The sequence below is a fragment of the Acromyrmex echinatior genome, chromosome 1, assembly GCF_024713525.1.
Source record: "Acromyrmex echinatior isolate Ae372 chromosome 1, ASM2471352v2, whole genome shotgun sequence".
In the NCBI taxonomy this organism is placed as follows: domain Eukaryota; kingdom Metazoa; phylum Arthropoda; class Insecta; order Hymenoptera; family Formicidae; genus Acromyrmex; species Acromyrmex echinatior.
In genome coordinates, this window is record NC_141852.1 from 16748625 (window position 1) to 16770962 (window position 22338).

The 22338-nt window shown below is 34.6% G+C and overlaps 1 protein-coding gene and 1 long non-coding RNA gene across 2 annotated transcripts in view; one reads left to right on the plus strand and one right to left on the minus strand.

Annotated features, from left to right (window-relative positions):
* Nucleotides 1–439: 439 nt before the first annotated feature.
* Nucleotides 440–21746, minus strand: Ptpmeg2 (Protein tyrosine phosphatase Meg2). The gene is made up of 10 exons (XM_011070385.2): nt 21155–21746; nt 14931–15164; nt 14759–14848; nt 14444–14584; nt 6740–7003; nt 6092–6492; nt 5767–6006; nt 5466–5616; nt 5179–5386; nt 440–5064 (listed from the first exon to the last, which is right to left on the minus strand). Exons 1-10 carry the CDS (start codon nt 21185–21187, stop codon nt 4835–4837), a joined length of 1992 nt encoding a protein of 663 aa, XP_011068687.1. The 5' UTR covers nt 21188–21746; the 3' UTR covers nt 440–4834.
* Nucleotides 7010–22338, plus strand: part of LOC147911014 (uncharacterized) — a 42294-nt gene continuing 26965 nt past the window's right edge. The window contains exon 1 of the long non-coding RNA XR_015545647.1: nt 7010–8074. This is a non-coding gene — a long non-coding RNA (uncharacterized LOC147911014). The remainder of the gene's footprint in view (nt 8075–22338) is intronic.

Here is a 22338-nt window from a genome sequence, read left to right on the forward strand (position 1 = left end):
AAAATTGAATTATGAAAGTTATGGGCCAGTTTCATCAACACCAGTTAAGCTCCGTCGATTAACTTCATCCTCCAGAATAACCAACAGCAAAACTTAAAAATCTATCTTTCTAACTTATAACCCTATATTTCTAAAGTTATTAAATTCAGAAAATTGAATTTTAAAAATTATTAGATTCTAACTAGAATTATATAAATATACATGATATGCACGTGCACACCATGTTTGAAATTACAAGTTTTGTTAAGTTTATTATATATCATGTAATTTTGATTTTTTGTATTAGTTATTTCGCTTTAAAAAAAATATAGTTATCAAATAAAAAAAATAATACACATGATATACGAATCTGTGGAAAATATTAAATATTTACACTATTAAATATTTACACTGATTCTTATTTTTAATTGACATGATTTCAAAATGCAATAAAACATCAGAATTTGTACCATTTATATTTGCAATATATTAAATAATTATTAGATACAATCATGTGTGCGAGATAGTAATTTAAAGTCATATCGTTTCTATATACAATTTTTTTTCTTTCCCTCGCTGCTTTTACTTTCTCCATTTTCGTAATATTTTAACAATCTTTTTCTTCATCTCGTGAGAATCTTAATTATTATGACACGTGTTGCATACATCAGATATACACATAAAACATTGGGTTCTCCTATTGCAGCTCCTTTCATTTTGCGCTTCGATTTTTTAATATCGCATTTAATTGTAATATAAAAATGGGTATCTATCGCGTTAAATAATAATTAGACGATTATATCAACCTCTTTTATCAATACCTCGATATAGAGACATATAACATCGGTGATGAATCTTCAAGATTTACAAATAGCGAATACGTTACAAGTGCAAATTACCGAAACGAATCGCAAGACGTAGCAACAATGGTACAAGTTCGCAACTTAAAACGTGTTGAAGGAATGGAAATATATCGGAAGTTCGAGAGTTACAGTCCACTGTATAATTTGCATACATATTTTCTTTTTATTCCTTCCGCTTTGATAGACTTTTTTCACCTAGACTTTATCGCAATAATCAATTATTAAGTTATACCTTTGTTCTCGTTTGAATCATCTATTCGCATACATATTCAAAGATGGACAATAAATCTCAAATGTCCGATGCCGGCGAAGAAAATCGATTTGGCGAGAAGAGAAGGATCGCGAACATTTAATGAGGTATAATACTGTTGAGTCGATTATTTTAAACTACCTACCCTCAGTTCCAAAGCTTAACACACACGCACTCGAATGCGTTCGCGTATTACAGTATAATTATTTTACTCCGCGTTAATTAATCATTTCGTTCATGAGTCCGTTACGAGAAACTTTGATCTGTCTTGACAACATTCACTGACGGGCGGCTTGATCCGTCATTAAATATAACATATTAGGATGCGAGGGAGGCACACGCAAAAATAGCTATAAAAATCGCACTGTACATTCACACTTGATCGAGACGATCGAACGCCAAATTAGATTTCCATTTCTCACACTTCGTATAAAAGAAACCTTCCCAAAAAATAGATGAAAAAAAAAAGAACACTAAACGAATGCCATTGTTAAGGATGTTTGGTAGATATTTCAAAACAGTGAAAAAAAAATTATTAAAAAATTACAGATTATTCTAAATTGTATTTAAAAATAATCTAACAAACTTTTTTAGTAACGGTTTACTATTCGGGTCACAAAATTATTCTAAAAAAGTAGAATTTTTTACATCTGTACTTTAACAGAAATATATGGAAATGTATTATAAAATAAATCAGAAATCTCACACAATTTTTTAATATAAGTACTTTATATATTCAAGATTGTTTATGTAAAGTTACATTGCGACGCAAAAATTAGTTGTCTGGTAAATAAAGAAAATATTTATTTGTTCTAAATCTTTGTAATTAATAAGTGAATCGCAATGAAACTTTGTATAAGTTATTTTAAATGTTTAAAGTACTTATACAAAAACATTTCGATTTTTGTTATTATTTTTTAAATTTTAGTTTATAACAATAAAAATAATAACAAATAAAGTACAAAAATGTGTTGTTTAATAAAAACAGAATGTTATGGACACAACTTTATGTATACATTTAGTTTGTTTAAAGTATAAATATTAATATAACGTGCTATATGTCCATCGAACATCCTTAAGAGTGGAGATTCAAAAATACATGATAATTATGTGCGTATATATACATCACATGGAGATTTAAATCAATCGATACAATAAATAGTTAAGATAAATACAAAAAGGATAATGCTGATTATTATTAGATTACGTAAACGTAGTAACATAATAAACGATAATCAATATCGATAATATGCCCTTTGTAGGTAACCTAAGGGTAGAAGGAACTTATAAATATTACGTCCAAGTATCGTTAACTTATTTAAACATGACTAAGCTTCCTCGCGGTACAGTAGCGCGTATGAATTTCGTATAAAATTCGAAGACGTCTTTAATAATTTTCTCGTTCTACCGAAATAAAATCTTACAACGCTCTGCATGAAACTACAAAATCGTACAAGTGATGTTCGGAAATTCGTCTTACGAAAGGCTTCAGCGGAAGACCTCACGGAAAACTAGCAATGCGAACACTCGCGATCGGTCTCTCACAAACATTTTTCGCTACAACGAATTTTTCCGAATGTCTTGTATGTTAAAATAGAAAAATCCCAATCAAGGGATTCTGCATTCTACACATGTTCGTCGCTCTGATCAATTTACGTCACTATATATATCTTGTTCTAACTCAATATTAATAAATTATTACAAATCAGTTAGTAAATATATATACGTATATATACACGGAGCGGACTGGCCGTACCGTGATTATGCCGCGAAGAATTTAGCTCAGCGTGATTAGAAATAGAAATTAGCATAGTTGGCAATGGCAGTACTTGGAAGAATAGAGATACAAATTTTCGTAGACTTCTACCGACTATCACAATGCTTTACAATACTAATATCATAATAGCCCACGATAAAGTTTGTAATTCATCAAACATCGAGCGACCAGTGCAAGAAAACTTTTATTGCATATGTCGCAGTTTCCTTGCAAAGGTCTTGTACACATTCAACGGATAAATGATTCGAGTACTTATTGGATACGATTAACACAGATCGGACACAACGTTTTTAACATATATCCAAGGTTACACGTACATACTTCATGTTTATAATAATCATACTAATAAAAAATCAAGAGATTTTGAAAATAACATTTCAACTTTCCATGTATTTCACTTCTTGATCATATTACCAAGACATCTCACAGAACAAAGATATGCAATACCTTGGAAATATGAGATATATTTGAAGAATAATTACTCACAGAGTTACATACAAAATCAATTTATATTTAAATCGCGTATCATGTACGCGATTTAAATACCCTAATGTATTTAACAAGTTAAGTTTTTTTTCGTATTCCGTCTCCGTGTACTTTTTAAAATTATTATTACATTGTAGTATCTCCGTTGAAAGTCAAAATTTACATAGTCATCGTATTAAGATTTTTTTATATATATCTAGATTTTAAAATGTCTTCAAACGTTTGATGCTTGCAGGTATATACGATTTTCAATCGTTACGATTTTCATAATGAAGCGTATATGTATATTTATGTATAATTATACATACACATATGAGTTTATAGACAGATATGTATATGCATACATATATCATACTATCAGATGAACTCGAAGTTTTTACTCGACTAAAGTAAAGGCTTAATTTAATTTTTAACGCCTTTTACACTCGTTAGGCTTCGTCATTTTTAGTCGCGTCGGAAATTATTTAATCTACAATATGATCCCTGATTATTAATCCCTGTAAAACGGAATTTTCCCCGCGCGATTGTATATATAACCAAATTTTACGTACATTAAAAAATTTCGATTTTCTAAATTTGTGCAGCAGATAATCTTTGGTTACCCAAAAACATCTATCAATATGTAGGTTACTTTCTAGAATAATCTACATTTTCATAAGGCAGAAGCCGTTTTATCATATATTATATGATACTTCTAATTTCAAATCTTAATTAATTGTGGCTATATCATGACCACTGTTAAACCACATTCGTATTAATTTGTGAACTTTATATAATGTATATAATCACATTTATATTTTTCATATATTTTAAAAGTTTTATATATATATATATATATATATATATGTATATATATCGGTTCTTTCTCTTTTAGCAAGATCGATAATTCAACTCTCTCAAATCGTTTAATTTCTCATACGTACATTTCCATACAATATTTGCAGAAAAAAAAATAGGAAACTATAATTTATTAATTGGGATATAATAAACTAAAGTATTTAGAAATTAAATCTCGTTTCGTAATAGTTCAAATTTAAGCATTAAATCTTAAAAAATATAAATTCTAATTTAAGTTTGAAAGAGTTGAATAAGATCCATCAATGTTTGTGCCAGATTCTTATACTAGTAAAATATCTATCTTTGATCAGTGCCTTTTGATGCACCTTTACATAGAATTTGCCAGAGCATAAAGAATAGGAATATGAAACATTTCCTGTTCATTTTATTTGGTATTGAAAAAAGACCAATCCGCTTCATAGGAAATTTAGGACTAACGTAATAGCGAGAGGTTCAATCGTTACATCGATGGATACAATAGCAAAAAATAACTTTCAGTCGTTTAAGGTAGAAATAGGCTATTTTAAGGATAGCATGTATACGTATGTGTATGTATATATGTATACGTATTTATATATACATACACACGCATACTAGGGAAGAACATCAATCCGGTATATGATAGCAGAACTCATTACTCTCTTAATCAGAATCCTCTTCGATCGGTGGAGGTAACATGGAGAGATGCTGCGCACTGAGCATCCCTTTGGAAAGCGCATATTCCGCCAAAGCACGATGGCAAAAGACGTACTGATCCGGCATTTGAATACTGTAGGCCCTCTGTGCTCTAATCTTCTCAACAGTTCCTCGTATGTCTACGGTTCCAGTGTCTTCTAGTCGCGATATGCAAATGTCCAAGGTACAAAATGTGCCTGGAAAAATGCGCCAACTTAATGCATACCTCATATATAAATTTTTATGTCTCGGGAAATAAGAATATCAATTACTAGATCACAATTCTCTGATTGCAAGAAGCGTTTATTTACCTGTTCTTCCGATACCAGCGCTGCAATGTACGACTATAGGTGGTCCTCGAGGATGTCCGGCCCATGTGTCTCCTCTGCTAGCGAGTAATTTACTCTGCTGTTGCCTGACTAAAGACAAGAATTGTAATAAAGCTTTAGCCGACTGAGGAACACCGTAATCTGGCCACACTGTATACAACATATGGCAAACTTCCCTCGTCTCATCAGTCTGAAATAAAAAAAAATTAAACATGTAAGTAATAGTGACATTTGTGATAACCGAGAGAAAAGAAATATAAAAAATGTACCTTATTATTTGTAAGAAGAAGCATAGATATTGTGTAATCTGGATTTGTATCGACTTCAAGGGTGGTTACGGTAAAGCCACCCGCTTGTACTTCATCACCTGGTTCCGGACCCCAATACTGTGCACACTTTGTACGCCCTCTTTCCACTACTCTGAAACAAGAACGATACATTCATGCGCGTGAAACAATAAAGTTACGTGTAAAGTTTCTAACATGAAATATGATATTGGTAAAATTGTTCAAAACTTCAAATCATGCATTATGCAAGATGTACCAAAAGCGTACAAGTAAAGCAATTTACCTTGTAGTCATGACGACGACTAACGTCTGCTGTTCCCAAACCATCCTCCAGAAATCACCGCAAGTTTTCGGAAGAGGACCCTGAGTACTGATAAATGCGTTCTTCTGTTTATAACCGTCAACAAAATTCGCATTTATATAATCAGACGTCGCGTCTCCGTCTATTTGTGAAAGGCAAACTCTGCTGTGGTCATAACAAAGCACATCGGTGTAGCGATTCTTTGATTGATTAGACCTTAACCTGAAATAAACGACACAACATATATTAATTAACATGAATGAGATTAATGGGTATTGTACAAATGCAAAACATTGCTGTTACGCACTTTGCATTATTAAATGAACCATCAGGTGGTCTCTGTCTAATTTCCGCGTATTCCGCTATGAGACCAGCGCGTCCTCGTGAATGAATATCCGCTATAAATTGCTCCATGGTAACAGCCTGAAGTCCAGGATCCCCATGAAGACTGTCGTCGTCACTAAAACCAGAACTAGCTGAGGACGGAGGCTGAACTGGGGAAGGTGCCTCATCGGTTCCCATCCAAGCATCAGCATTTGCGGTGGTGATCTCGATGTCGCTGATATTCGACACACCATTTTTCACCTGTTTGTTCTTATCAATTATAGGACTAGTCGAACTACTGTGCGTTGTAGTTCCATTAGGATTTTGTTGAACCGTATTATCGTTCGCCGTGGGCGACACAGGTGTACCTACTCTTGGGGTGACCTAAAATCATATACATTAGAGATTAAAATTGCTAAAATTATTGATAAAATCATTCGAAAACTCCAGTAATAATAAAATTTTATCTTTCTAATAATTATAATCCAAATAAAATATTTTACTTCTACAATAAGTCCAAATACAATGATTAAAAAATTTTAGAATCTTTATTTTTTACATCTTGAACATTCGCGAGTTATAAGACAAAGAATATATGTAAGACAAATTTAAAATTGCGTTAGGTACTGACCTCACACAGTTCACCCCCGCCTCGGTTCGTCATGGATTTAAGACAATGTAGTAGCCATGCTTCATGCTGTACCTCCAACGTGCCGCCTAAACGATGTGGTAATGATTCTCGTGGGATATGCAACGTCAGCTGAGGGATGGATACTGTAAATACTCGGTCCCTCAGTTTTTCACGAACGAATAATCGAAGGATCTTGAAGGGCGCTTTGAACCACAACGGCGCCGTCACTATCAAGACCTTTTTTAATTTTGCCGGATAGCCACCCTGAAAAATTGATGCATAAAAAAACATGACTTGATGTTTTTCATTATTAGAAATTAGAAAAAAATATTCCGATAAAGATTTCATTAACATCCTATTCCAGTCATAGTAGATTTAAAAATTAAAATTAATAATACGTAATAATATATAATAATAAATTATTATTTACTTATAAAAAATTTCGTCCTATAATTTTCATTTTATCATTTCTATTTTATAATAAATAATTATTATATTATAATATTTATACAAGTAGACATTATTTTATTACAATCATGATAATTGTTGCTTTATAATTTTAAAGGAATGTTTAAAATTATTACTATTAATTAAATATCTAAATAATTTTCAATTTAATTATTGATTCAATTCATAAATTTGTCGTTACTGAATTTCGATATGAAACCTTTATTTATTAAAATACTTTCTAAATTTTTAATAACAGCAAAAATACTGGCAGACAGTATCGCGCACGAATCCGTGATTCCGCGTAAATAATTTCTAAAAGTACGGTTTCACTACGACCTTTCAAAGACATTGCAATAATAGAACAGATCATATATTGCACATTGACGAATCAGTTGCCAGCTATAGAGCACGTACGCGACGCGAAACGATTTACGTGCGAAAGAAACGCGACTTTTTAATCAGATTATCGGAGAATCGGGAAGTACCTGACTGAAGAAAAAAAAAAGAGAAATATAACATCTTTCTGGCCGTGATTTTTTTTCGCGTTTAATCAACGAGTTACTGAGGCGAACGAGTTTCCTAAGTATTTCGTAACGCGCATAAAATGCAGGAAGCCGAATAACTTAACCCTCGAGGTACGGACCGGAGGGCGGAAGTACCGTAACGCCAACGACGTCAGCAGCAGCACTACCACCACCAGTAGGACTACCACTACCACGAAACCACCACCGCCGTCGGTGGTACGTAACAGCCGCTACGTATACAACAAACGTCATCGAGGTAGGAAGCGTGTAACGAGGACGGGGCGCACTGACGCGATTCCACGTTCCGGGAAGAAATCGGCGTCAGTTCCGCAAGGCTTGGCGTTACAATTTTAGGAGCGAGGTGAGTGCGCGGAACACATTCGAGCGGGCGTCTCGAATTAGCCGCGGAGTCCGCGCGCTTATTATTCCGCCCGCGCTCCCTGGCGTTGCCATATCCGCGTCGTCGTTTCGTGGAAATTGCGCCAAGAATCGCGGATACAAATTGGCTGTCGCCCGTCAGTCGGATAGACGGTCGATCGATCGATCTCGGCTGACAGTCGAAATTTACCGTGAGGAGTAGCGGAGACAGCCGCCACCGGATGACGCGGCTGGAGTCGCGGGCAAAATCGCGGGCATATCAACTGCCCGTATCAGGGCCAACGGGGTCGTGATCGACAGTCCGTCTTCGTTGCCGTCGATTGTCAAGTTTGTCGAATGTCGATATCTTCTGGGCGAAAGAGGCTCCAGTTAGTTGAAATCACTGCCGGCACTCGGTCGGGTTAATCGATAGCGCGAGATTAGTATAACACCGGCGCGGCGCGGGAGAACCGCACTGCTGACAGCAGCGGGCAGCGGGCTCAAGGACTGTCGTTCTAGTTGTCCTTGTCGTTGCCGTCACCGAGGTGAACGGAGCGACGTCGCCGTGGATAAAGCACTGGCTGGCCTCGCACGCGAACAAGGACGCGATCGAACGAACGGGGGAGGGAACAGACGGCAGGAGGGGAGAAGAATCGGGTCGTCCGTGTCCGAATGCGACGTGGTGGCCGCAAGGGGGTCACGACGATTACTGACCGTCAGCGTCGTCGGCGTCGACGGTTATCCGGAGCGCCGCGGGAACGCATGCGCCGCGCCGCGCCGTCGTTCGCTCTCTCACCCCACACGCGACCCCTTCTTTTCACCACCGACATCCCTTATGCGAGAATTTCTTTCTTTTTTCCTCTCCACCTCCCCTCCCTCTCTCTATCTCTCTATCATTACCACCGGCAGTAGAGGTGCAGCAACCGTGTATACGCGGTGACGTATTGCCCACCAGTGCCTCTCATCCACGCGGCTTCCGGTCGATCGTTGGAATATCCCGACACCTCGGGTTATTCACAGCTTTGGGTGAAACTGCGTGAAATTTTCGTGCGTAATTGTTGATTAACGCGAACATTAATTGCAGAATTGTCCGCAGAGACCGGAGGTCTAAGCGTGCTATTCGTAGTTTCGAGCTTTTATTTTTAACACGTTTTCTACTCAGTGAATTTTATATATCGCTCTCTTATTTCAAACGTGACACAGCTCGAAAAAATTAAATTTTCCGGAAAAGGAGAAGAAATATTTTTCAACTTGAAACAGCAAATTATTGACTAACCCAATAATATTAGCAAAAAGAAAATATATGATTAAATGTCATTTCCGTTTCACAACATCTAAAGACTCATCCTTTTTGAGTTAATAATTTTTTTTTAAATTACTCTTTTTGAATTGTAACATTTTGATGATTTTTCTTATGATGTTAAATTAGTTCACTTTCAATTATTAATGAAGTAATGTTTAGACTTAATCATTCATAATAATTTAAAAATCATGTTTTCTAAACAATTATAATTTGAGATTAAACCAATGAAAATAAATCAATTAAAAGAAATAATTCTATTTTCAGTCGATCTTAGTACTTTAACAGAATTAAAGTAATAATCACATATTAATATCTTCCTAAAATGGTTATCGATTAATATTATTAAATTGTTTGTCATTTAATAGGTGATATTATTCTAATTCGGTTCATGATTGCATTTCAAGACTGAAAAAGATTTCAACACATATTTGCAGAATTGGATACGTACATAAATTCACATTAAAATATTTAAGCACTAAGATCCGCTTTCTGAAGATAAAATTATTTCTCTTAATTGACACAGTTTTAAAGTTGTATGTCATCTTTGAGATAAGAGAGCGATGTCTAACTGTAAATGTATATAGAGAATTTTTATTATCATGAGCATATCATGATAAAATATCGTATAATATGATTAAAGTAAAATACGATTAAGATATATTTGTACATACTATATATTAGGTGTTGGAATTAATTCGTAGCGTTTTACAAGTGATGGGAAGTACTTTCATTAATGTATTTTTTAATGCTCATGTGAAATAAATAACATTCTTTCATTAAAAACGCTACGAATTAATTCCAACACCTAATATATATATATGTAAATACACACACGCGCGCGCGCGTATATAAAAAATGTATTCAACACATTCATGAGTATGTATGTATATATATATATATATATATGTGTGTATATATTGGGTTATCTAAAAAGTATCCGCGGTACTTTGTCACTAGATATATGACCATCAACACACATCTAGTGACAAAAAACCGCGGATACTTTTTAGATGACCCAATATATTAGGTGTTGGAATTAATTCGTAGCGTTTTACAAGTGATGGGAAGTACTTTCATTAATGTATTTTTTAATGCTCATGTGAAATAAATAACATTCTTTCATTAAAAAACGCTACGAATTAATTCCAACACCTAATATATATATATATATATATACACACTCATGAATGTATTGAATACATTTTTTCATTTTACGTTTGTTATTTATATTGTTCGAAATTTTATATTAGAAAGCGTTTACTTTTTTTGCAAGTTTTAAAATATTTTGATCACTAAAATAATTATCAGAACAGTCATATTAATATCGTTTTAAACATCTTAAGATGTTTGTTTCATTACCTGAATGTAATCTCGAAATTAATTAACATATTAGGTGTTGGAATTAATTCGTAGCGTTTTTTAATGAAAGAATGTTATTTATTTCACATGAGCATTAAAAAATACATTAATGAAAGTACTTCCCATCACTTGTAAAACGCTACGAATTAATTCCAACATCTAATATGATTTAAAATGATTTAGCACACAAGATTGAATTGTATTACTCTTATGCCCGTTTTCATCCACGTAGATTTATATTTCTAAAATTTACATTCTGTATATTTTTTAGATAAAATTTAAAATATATACAGATATATTATTCCAACATCTAACTGTGACTGTAATCGGCACCTCTCTTACTAATATCCATTTATATCAATATAGTTTAATTTTAATCTCTATTTAACTTTTCATCTTTTTCCAATATTAAAAATTACAGAAAAAAGAGTAAATTGAACTGAGATTAATTTATATTGATAGAGATAGACATTAGTAGATTAAATTTAATTCGATTCAATTTACATTTTATCTTTTTCTGATTTTTAAAACTAGAAAAAATAGAGAATTAGTTGAATCGAGATTAAAGTTAAACTATATCATTGGTAGACACGCACATTAAGCTGAGAATGAGAGCTAACTGTCGCATGAATGTAAGGTAAGGCAGAGAAAATAGACTTTTTTACAATAGACTTTCACAATTATGTATACGTATTTCTTTGCCTTAACTTACGCCCATTATGACAATTATGTCTTATCTTCTGCCATCAGCCTTTGAATCTAGTACAATTGTTCGGTGATCGATATTACGATTGTCGCTAGAAAAAAACATGCCGTTGAGAAGAGAGTTCATATTCTCACTTCTTAATCTAATCAACCGATTTATAAATGGAGATACGTCACAATTTTTTATCTCGATTCTCTTATCTTTTTTTATCTTTCTTATCTTTCTCATCAGTCAACGCTTCGTTTCGCATCATCGTAGCGCGATATCATCGCTTTTTTTTCGCCAACGCCCGACGTGCTTTTCACGGATGCGATTTTTATCCGACGGAGGATTATCTCTGAATAGTGTCCGCGGACATCCGTTTGATCGTCAGAGCGCGCGAAGATGCTCTACGCCTACCGAATTCGACTATTAATTACGCGGCTTACTGAGATGCAAATATCACCGCGCACTAAACCTTTGTAAAGGCCATTATCAAGCGGAGCACCTTGAAAGCACGGTTCACCGCGCGATTAGGATTCGATTAAACTGCGTGGCGCGTGAAGGTCCTTCGCACCTTCACGCTCTCTCGATAACGAGCGACGATAATATCATCTCGGAGGGAAGAGAGCAAAAAAAAAGATGTGCCTCATTTGTAACGACTGTAATCGCCTCCTCAGATTATCCAATATTTTTTTTCCACAGTTACGTCGACGATACGTGACGTTATGTTGTTAGAAGAGGAAGTCTCTCCTATGAGAAACCTTTGAAAGTTGCACCCTACGCACTACTTCGACGCGCTTCGTCGCGTAATCGCGTAATCCACCTTTCGCGAAGCGTAAACGCCCTTAAGCGTCTCACCGCTCTTCGAGCCGTACATCCTCATGCGCGTGAGAGTTAAATGTGGATTTTGCGGCCTGCCAAGAAATATAGGAGTCTAAAAAAAAAGAAGAATGAAGCTATGACGTATTATCAATTGAAGCGACATAATCAGCATCTCAACGAGGTATGACGTATGACTTGGGGAAAAGAATATTTTTACAAACGAGCTTAGCTTCATACATGCTAAGAAGATTGGGAATATTTTCATCCCTTGAGAACGATGAGGCGTTATTAAATTATGCAAGAATCGATGACGTGTGAAAGTCAGGGTGAAAAGACGTCATGTGTATGTATATATATATATATTAGGTGTTGGAATTAATTCGTAGCGTTTTACAAGTGATGGGAAGTACTTTCATTAATGTATTTTTTAATGCTCATGTGAAATAAATAACATTCTTTCATTAAAAACGCTACGAATTAATTCCAACACCTAATATATATATATATATATATATATATACATATATACATATATATATATATATCCGTATAATGACGGCATGAAAGTGACGTTTGCACGAAGGAGCTCATGTGAATCAGTTACGTCGCCTATGACACCATTTTTTTTTTACATAAGTGGGCTGGCCGCATCAAAGCGTTAACGCACGAGACTATTTCGACCGACCGGCGATAACTAATTGGGTTAACTTCAGCGGTGGTAATAACTATAATGCCGCACTACGTCGGACGAAATTGCACGCAACGTGAATGTTAATCGGACCACGCACTTAGACGTCGCTAAATGGCACTTCGTGCTCATGTAATTCGCATAATTATTACGCTTCTTCTTGGAGAAACTTTTTTCTTCTGGAAGCGCGAAAATTTACCGCTGTTCTTCATTATGCCAGAATAAGATATCTGTTTCTAAGAGATTTAGATCGCAGGTATAACGCTGTGCCACTTTGCAAATTAGTAATTATCATTAAAAAGAAAGACGATATTCTGTGAAGTTTTTAGTGACTAATAATACAATATTTCTGTATTTATATAAATATAATGTATTTCTTCGTAATTAGATCTTGTTCTCTTTCTCACATCTACATCCGTGAGAAAATATTTTTGAGTAATCTTTTATATACAAGCTGTATTATAATGTTCACGGTTTACTTTTGAAACACAATAAGTGTAACAAGCTTTAAGCCGTAAGGTATTGGTCAATCACAGTCGAATATGAGGAGAATGATTGACTATAATTGATTGATTTCTAATGATTTAAAGTTTACTACTAATAGTGTTCCGAGATTTACGTAATATAGTAATACGTAGAAATACATAGGATGTAATTATTCAAAGATATTCGTATAAAAATTGCAAAATGGCGCTATTTCAATCAGCCTTTACACGTCGCTGTTCAGGCTGAAGAACGAATAGCACAACGGCTTTCTTTCATGCATTCGACATTTATGCGTGACAGAGCACCTCTGTCATGTCGGCGGGAATAGAGAAATGAGACCGTATATCGTTATACATAATGAACACTCGCCGCAAGACTCACTCTCCTCTCACTCTCGATCACGCTCTTTTCTTGCTTTCTAACTCCGGGCAGCAGTGGTGCTCTGTTTCGCTTGGACGAACACTAGTCGTTAAGCTTAATCGCGTTGTACCGAAAAGTATTACGCATATTTCGAGAGAAAACGGTGTGTAAATCGATGCGTAATGTATGGAGAAAATATCTATGACATTGCTATTTCATCATCTAATTTAATTTGGCGTGTCTAAAACGGAGAAAAGAAAAAAAAGAAACACGATTCTACACGACGTTCCCGCGCGTGAATTTTGCAATAAGAAGGCGAGAAATTGTGGACATATATTATGTCCTTGGTGAGAACAGGAGGAAACAAACTTCGCGCTTCCTGATTATTTAGGTAAGTCACGCGTAGTTGACTGTTCATTCTTTTTTTGTTCGCGTCTTTTCAAGTTTCTCAAACAATTTGTCATAGATTGCTTTCATGATAAAATTATCTTCTCTACGCTCATATTTCTTAATGCTCGTGTACATGTATCTCTATCATAATTCTTATTATTTTTAATAAGTGCTGAAGTTAAATTATCAAATTTAATGATCTGTTTCAGACAGATCACGCGTGCATTATCTTACAATAAACCTCTACTGTGTCTAAAATATATATTCATCGACTTACCTTCAAAAGTGTCAGAATTTTCTGAGACAGGTCATAATCAAAATTCTGATACTTGCTATCAGACATGTCATAAATAAAAACTAGCCCATGCTTCTGCGTTTCTGCACTTTCAAGGGCAGCGTCTAGTTGATATACAACACCCTGCAAAAGATGAGAAAGTTTATTACTTTAATAATTATGAATTTTAAAGGCTTACTTTTTCTAGAAACTTTTCTAGGAAACTATAGATGTTTCCGATTATAAAAATAAGTATCTACGACTCTATACAAATTCTTTCTTAATTCAATCATTAAAAATATACTTTGTAAAACTTACTTGTAAAGTTGTTTGATGTGTAGTATTCTGTGGAAGATGCAAATGCGCTGTGAAAATAGCTATCGCTGCACCTGTTGCGTCTCTTGATGGCTGAAATAATTTATACATTATTTGTTTCAAATTGCAACAACTAAACAAAACGCATCTGCGTTAATTGATTTTCTCGTCTTACCAGGACCGTAAATTTTCCTGTGTATAGTTCACTGAGTAGGGGTTCCTGGGTAGGATGCAGAACTGCTAATCCCTCTCTCCTCCTAGTGGCTTCGTGTTGCTCGTACAAAGCTAAAGCTCGTTGAACCTCAAACTTCCGTGCCGCTAAAAACTTGACCGCCGTGCTCCAGGATACCGGTCCAGCTCGTCTACCAGCTCTACACCTATTCACAGCTTCTATAAATTCCTTTGTAGCCTGTGGGAAAAGAAAGTACCATATATGTATTCACGATTTCAAAAGGAAAATCTTACATAATTAATGTAAAGATACATTGTAATTTTTATATACATAAAAATCAATTTTTCTATATAAATTGCAATATTTGTTTCTGCGTTATTGAATATACACATTAGCATATCTATTCATATTTTCAATACTAATAATTTTCTCGTTGCTTTGCTGTTGATATAATAATATAAAGATTTTTTTACTTTATATAATATATAACTTTCATAAATATAAAAAATATTTTATATACACATATAAATAATAAAAACAAATATTAATAGAGTAATAAAAAAACAATTAGTGTATCACAATATTTCCATTTTTTTTGTTCTTATCGCTCGTGGCAAAAGCAAATGAGTATAATTATTCTATAAATACATTATCGCACGTTGCTGAAATCAGCACAGGATAACAAAATATACATTGGGCAACAGAATTCCGGTCGCAATCGCTCAGCATCTTGCATACGCCATTGCACAATGTCAACCTTGAAAATGGCGCTTCACGGCGCGGCGGGCAGGAAATCGCGAATTGCAATCTTTATCAGCGTGACCCGATCGACGCGAACTCAACACGTGCATATCTCGAGTATTCGTTGACTCGTCAGTTCGTCGCACGTGATTTCGTAATAAAAAAAGAAAAAGAAAAAAGAAAAAGAAAAAAGAAAAAAAATAGGAAGAGGAGATGGACTCAGGAATGTCGAAATATAATCCCACCGATGTCGAATTTCGACGACGTAGGCACGTGAAAGCGGTATCTTCATCATCATTTTTTTTATGAATAGAAACGCGAGCGTTCTGCGTTCACTAAGAAACATTTCTGAAAACGAAAGAACCAGAAGATTCTGATCACATCAATTAGAATTCGGATTATCTCAACTAAGTCATTAGAATTATTAGAATTATAATTATTAAGTAATCAATAATTATTATACATATAATAATAATAATAATAATGCACAATATCTATCTTGAAGAGTCTGGTTGCATTAATTGGAATTCTGGTTGAAAATGAATTATCTCTCTAAAAACTTTGAAATCTCGCTCTAAAGAATGAAAATGGAGCCAGTCTTGTAAGTGTCACAATTTTCAATCTTTAAAAATGAAATTTCACTCTTCAAAGTAGAATTCACTCTAAGACTTTTAGAATATTATAATTATTCAATAATTCTTATATGTTCATTTTTAACCAGAATTCGAATTAATGCAAGACTTTTTTCAGACATTTTCTAGTGTTTTATTATCTGCGCTTAACTGCCAGCATCGATAAAAAAAAAAGAATTCAATTGGATAGAGAATTGGAGCTCGTTAGAAAGAATATTTGACCCGAATCGAAAATTATGAGAGCGCTTTTATTCCCTGATATGAGTGGAGTTCTCGATCGCGCATTGCCGAGCAGCGCAGCGTCCCGTCATTCGTATTCGAGATCACGAGATTACAAGACGACGAGGATCGACAGGACGACGACGTCGATCGGCGATACGCCGGCGCATAAACGGCACGACGACATATCGTTTTTACGCTATTAAAACGAGCAATGACCGTGGACGGGCGACGCGTGAGCGTGCACGTACGTACACGCGTCGGGTATACTACCGATACAACTTCCGGTGTCCGGCTACCTCCCCACCGGTCATTTCCGTTATGCCAGCCGGCGGGGATCGGCATGGTGGTACCCGCGGTACCGAGCCGCCCGCATTGGACGCGTGTATTAACGGCGAGAGGAGCCGAGGAATTCTTAATACCGCGAGCCCTTCCCGATAAGGCATCTCCGTAGTTTGCGAATTCACGAATTCAGAGACGGACGCGCGGCGTCGATCTCATCGCGACATTATTTCTTTTCGTCGCGCGCGACGAATACCGGTGCGTTAAACGAGGAGAAGACAGTTTGATGACAGAATTAATCGCATAGCAGAGCTGAACGAGCGAACCTGGAATTACAATGAGAGAATATAAGGGGAATGGCTTGAAACGCGTGCCCGAAGACGAACGACATGTAGCGAACAGCGAATATTGATGTTACAAAATTGATTACGTATTATATATATAATTGAGAATATTTTATTATAAAAGAGAAAGAAAAAATAAAAGGACTAACATATTTCATGTAGAATTATTCATGTTGAGACTCATAGAGCTCCATTCTTCATTTACAGTCTGGATTTTTTTTTCTCTAGCTTAAGCTTCTTATCTTTCTAGGCTTTCAAAAAATTTAGAAAAACATTTAAATATTTTTTAATTCAAATGTTAAAACCTTTATCTATTCTACTTTTCTTTATTTCGGAGAAATTTAAGTGCTTGTGCCAAAAAAAATTGAAAATGGGAAGTTAAGTTTACAGATTTTAAGTATACTGAGAAAAAAATTATCAAATCTTAATACATATTCTTTTCAATAATACTAACTAGACATTTACTTACAGTATTTATTTAATAAAAAATGATAATTATATAAATGAAATTAATGATTCTTGTATCAAATAAATATATATCTTTATATTCAGTAAATATTTAGTACTATTCAAATAAGTATTTACTAAGATTTAGTTTACTAACATTTTTTACGAAGATTAATGTTAATTGCGATGATGTAGATTTTTTAACGCAATATCATTATAACAATGAAGGGTCGATTAATCAATTAATCAAAGTTTTTCGATTAACTCTTAATCTCCTTAAACGGAAGTAATTGCTTTTGTTAAGCAGATTTATTATTTCCCTCTGTTTCTATGCAACGAGTGCTCGTGTTCGCTAAAAATATGTACGTGCCAGACGGAAATTGAACACCGCAAATCGATACGCAGGAAAATTTCGTTACCAAGAAACTCCGCTGAAGCTTCAAATCGAGTTTGCTTGAATCGAAAATTAGTAACGTAGAATTATTGTCGTATTGATGTCATCGCCATCGATTAAATAGACTCCAACAACTGTGCAGTTTGAAGCAAAAGGACTAACATAATTTGTTTTTGTAACAAAACTTCTAAATTTACCAATCCGATAAATTTAATACATTTCTGAAATTAATAAATAATACAGAGATTCTTTAATTAAAATTCTTCGTTTGAAACTAGAACGATGCTATGATCGTAAAAACGTTTGTAAATGTATAACGTTAATACAATGCATGCATATACTTATATCTATGCATCAAATACATTCATTATGCACATTACTATATATATATATCATTTTAAATAGGAAGGATCTATATTACTAACCCAGAAATTATTACAAATTTCTCATCTAAAAATTCTGTAACTTTTCTCTGATTTTCAGACAAAGTTTTATAATTTTCCTCGATACTTTTAATATATTTTTGTCCTGATCGGAAACCATCAAATATTTTGTTGTGGGATTTAACATAACAATGTAAATTACTATTAATGTTGATGATTTTATTTGCATTTAATTGTAAGTTGGTAGTATTCTAAAACTGTAGTATGATATTATGCATATTATAATATGTATATACTTCTTCAAAACTAAAAATTTGAATTTTGCACAAAATTCCGATTTTCCTTGATTTTTCTGACCGTTTTTAAGTTTCCTAATATTTCCTTGATTTCTAGTTTTACAGCAATCCTATAATTTTATTCTTTTTAGCTAAACTTTTTGCGTTCGTCTTACTTTTTTTCCATAAGAAAAGGCCAAAAATAAACCAAGAAGGTCAGATAAAAAACAAGTCTCTTGTTTAACATTTGCATCATTCAACGATATTGATTTAAAAAGATAATTTAGTTTATTTTTAGAATACCTTTATTTTCTTCATAAAGGATATCCTATATAGTATCTCATTTACGAAAGGAAGTATTGCATAAAAAATCTTTGTGCGAGACGCTACCGCTTTCTTGAATTAAGCATTATATAACTTTATATCTTATTAAGCAAATAGCTAAGTTACTTCGATTAACGATGTAAACGTTCGTAATCGTATTCCAAGAAGAATTCCAGTGATTAAATTTGTCATGAACAGTAAACGTCGTCAAACAGGAATTAGAGGAAGCTTTTTTTACGCCATTTGATTTAAGCATCACTCACGTATTTCGACCGCGCCCTATACGTAGAATTCAAATGATTCGCACGTCATGTACATTAAGGTGACAAACCGTCCTAAATTAGAAGGGACAGTTTCAAATTTTAACTCTTTGTTTCATTTTGCAAATGCATCCCAAATTTTGTCCCAAATTAAGAATGTGATTATTAATTGTCCCCTTTTTAAGTATGAATATAATAACTGTGAAATAATAAGTGAAAATAATAAGAATGGAATATAATTTTCAACTGTAACGTATTTTTTTATTTAAAATCCCAGATATTATTCATAAAATACATTCAGTAGAAAAATACAATTCAAAAAAATAAAATATGATCCCGTAACTTAATATAATTTTTATTGCATCTCATGTGATGTCATACATTAAGTATTATTAATTTTATTTACAAATATAATATTGTTAATTTTCTTTTGAAGTGAGATTCACTAAAAAAAATTTAGGAAGTTAAAAATGTTCAACTATTAAAATTTAATTGCGACAATATTGAATTTTTTTTTAAATTCCCTTTCTTAAGAACTTGATCACTTTAATGTACATTATATCGGTATGAATTTTTAAGTAGCGAAGGCCGGGATGCGCACGAATGGAATACAGTACTGAGTACGGTATCGACTTGTGGCCGAGACACGCGTTCAATAATATATTCATAGTTTCAAAATAGTCGAAATTTCTCAACGTGAGCCGCGTGGGCGTACTTAAGGAATCAACCGCCGGAAACGCGGCCCATTATTAACGTCCTGACACGTTCAAAACATTCGAATTTCCGGCCTCGCACGAACATCCGTGTAACCGCACGACTCTCCTCGTTATAGAAACAATAAGGAAGGAAGTAGCTTCGCGCCGTGTCAACGTCGGAAGAGACGACGATTTCCGTGGCGTGTTTACGATCGTTATCGCACGTTCCTGACGTTCCAAGAGAGATAACGATGAGCGAACGGACATAAATGATGTTTATATTTACACTGACGCGCCTATTAGAATCCGATGACAACAAATTCCTCTTCCACCTTAGGGAAGGATCGACGATCATGATTTCTGATCTCCACAAGTCGTACTCTTTAAAATTTTTAGACCCAGTTTTTCATTATCTGGTTAACTTGTGGCTTGGATTTAATCTTAATTTGATGATAATGTATATAAACATTGTTTTCTAGTTACTAATCACTAAACTAATAGTAGTGATAACTTTGAAGATGTTTTTTATTCTATAGTTAACTTGTGGTTAGACTTAACATGATATTTTATTCAATAAGCTTCATCTATGATGTCATGGATGAAACCTATTGAGTGAAGCATCAGGTTAAGCTCAACCACAAATTAATCAGATAATGGAAAATTAGATCTAAAAGTGACTACTAAACCAGTTCAGTGGTTAATCATAGTTAGAAAAATATAATTTTTACATTATTATCAGGTTAGCCTAACCAGAAGTTAATGAAAAAATGAAAAACTAGACCTTAAAAATAAATTGTCACTTCGAAAAGTAAAATTTCGCTCTTAAAGATTGAAAATTGAGTCACTCTTTTTCAATCTTTAAATGAGATTTCATTCCAAAGAATTTAGAGAGTAGAATGTCCACGTCACAAAGAAGCATAAGATTCATTTTCGCGCCAACAAAGGGCAATGAGACTTCGAGTCCTTGAATATGAAGTAGAATGTTTGCAATTCACGATCATTTATTCGACGATCCTCTCAATCTCCTGAGACTCGAGGCGAGGCCCGGCAACGGCGACGACGATGACAGTGGCGATGGCGATGACGACGATGACGATGATGATGATAAAGATAATGACGGTGATGATAGTGGCGATCCCGACGTATCTAATCACGTTCGATCGCGGAAAACATATCTGCGGAGAGAAAGACAGAGAGAGAGAAAACATGCAAGGTTCAGGATAATACTCACTTGCTCCTGCTCGGCGGTTAACGTGGCTGCCATTTTGGCTCAACGCGCTGGCATGCCCAAGGAGGAGGCGTGTATTACAAGAAGCGGAGAACGCGCGTCGCGTGGCGTAGCTCTTAGTATTATATCCAGTCCCGGTGCCGCGCACATACGTCCGCAAAAGGAACAAGCATTCTGTTACGTTTCACGCACCGACAAAGCAATTCTTCGTCCTCGCCTTCTTACGCGCGACGCCACTGGTCCTTACAGAGCACAGCCACCCTCGGCGACGACGGCGGCGGTAACGACGGTAACGGTAGCAAGAAACGGTAAATCACCCCGGCGCGCGACCATTGTTCCACCGTCTCGCACGCACTCGAACCTCGAACGCGAATGTGACACTCTCCTCTCCGCTCCGCTCGGTGCGCCTCGCCTCGGCTCCACTCGATTCACTCGATCGTCTTCCCCTCGGCGATCGCGCCGCCATCTTAAGGTAAGCGCCCGCGCGCTCGCGCGCGCGCATCCACAAGACAATGCGATCGTTGCTCGGATTTTTTAAAATTAAAATAATCGTTAGATTCATTGAGCTGAAAAGATTATTTTTAATTTGTCGATAATCATTATTTTTATGATAATCGCGAATTGTGTTAAAGGATCACGATGTTTGATAAAGAAATACGAAAGTAGCAGGTGATCGTTATCACGATTAGTAAAAAAATTAAAAAAGCAACTTATGTTTACATTTCTGTTAATGTAATTTAATTTTATTCTGAGTTCAATTGAATCTTTATCTTTTTTTTATCCTTAGAACTATAAAAGGTTAGAAAGGAAGTTAAAATTGGATGTTTTCCATTTGCAGGCACAAATTGACACAAGTATTTTTATCTTTATTTTTCAATGAAATATCAAGAAAAATAGAATGTTCGTGTTAACTTGTGTCACTATATGGAGTAAATAGAAAGCACTCACTGATATTATATATACAAATACATTCCCTGAATTCTTTGGAATAGAATTTCACTTTACAGAATGAAAATTGAATCAGTCAAAAGAGTGGCTCAATTTTTCAATTTTTAAGAGTGAGATTCACTCTAAAAGTTTTAGAGAGCATATATATATATATACGTATAGATATTATATATATATATATATATATATATATATATATATACATATATATACATTTAAAGATAAATCGCACTTCTATA

Coding starts and splice junctions, on each gene's coding strand:
- Ptpmeg2 (XM_011070385.2), bottom strand. CDS start 21,187: ATGGCAGCCACGTTAACCGCCGAGCAGGAGCAA. Junction 6,007..6,091: donor GGTTCATTTAATAATGCAAA/GTGCGTAACAGC, acceptor CGTTTATTTCAG/GTTAAGGTCTAATCAATCAA. Junction 5,617..5,766: donor GTCGTCGTCATGACTACAAG/GTAAATTGCTTT, acceptor TTCTTGTTTCAG/AGTAGTGGAAAGAGGGCGTA.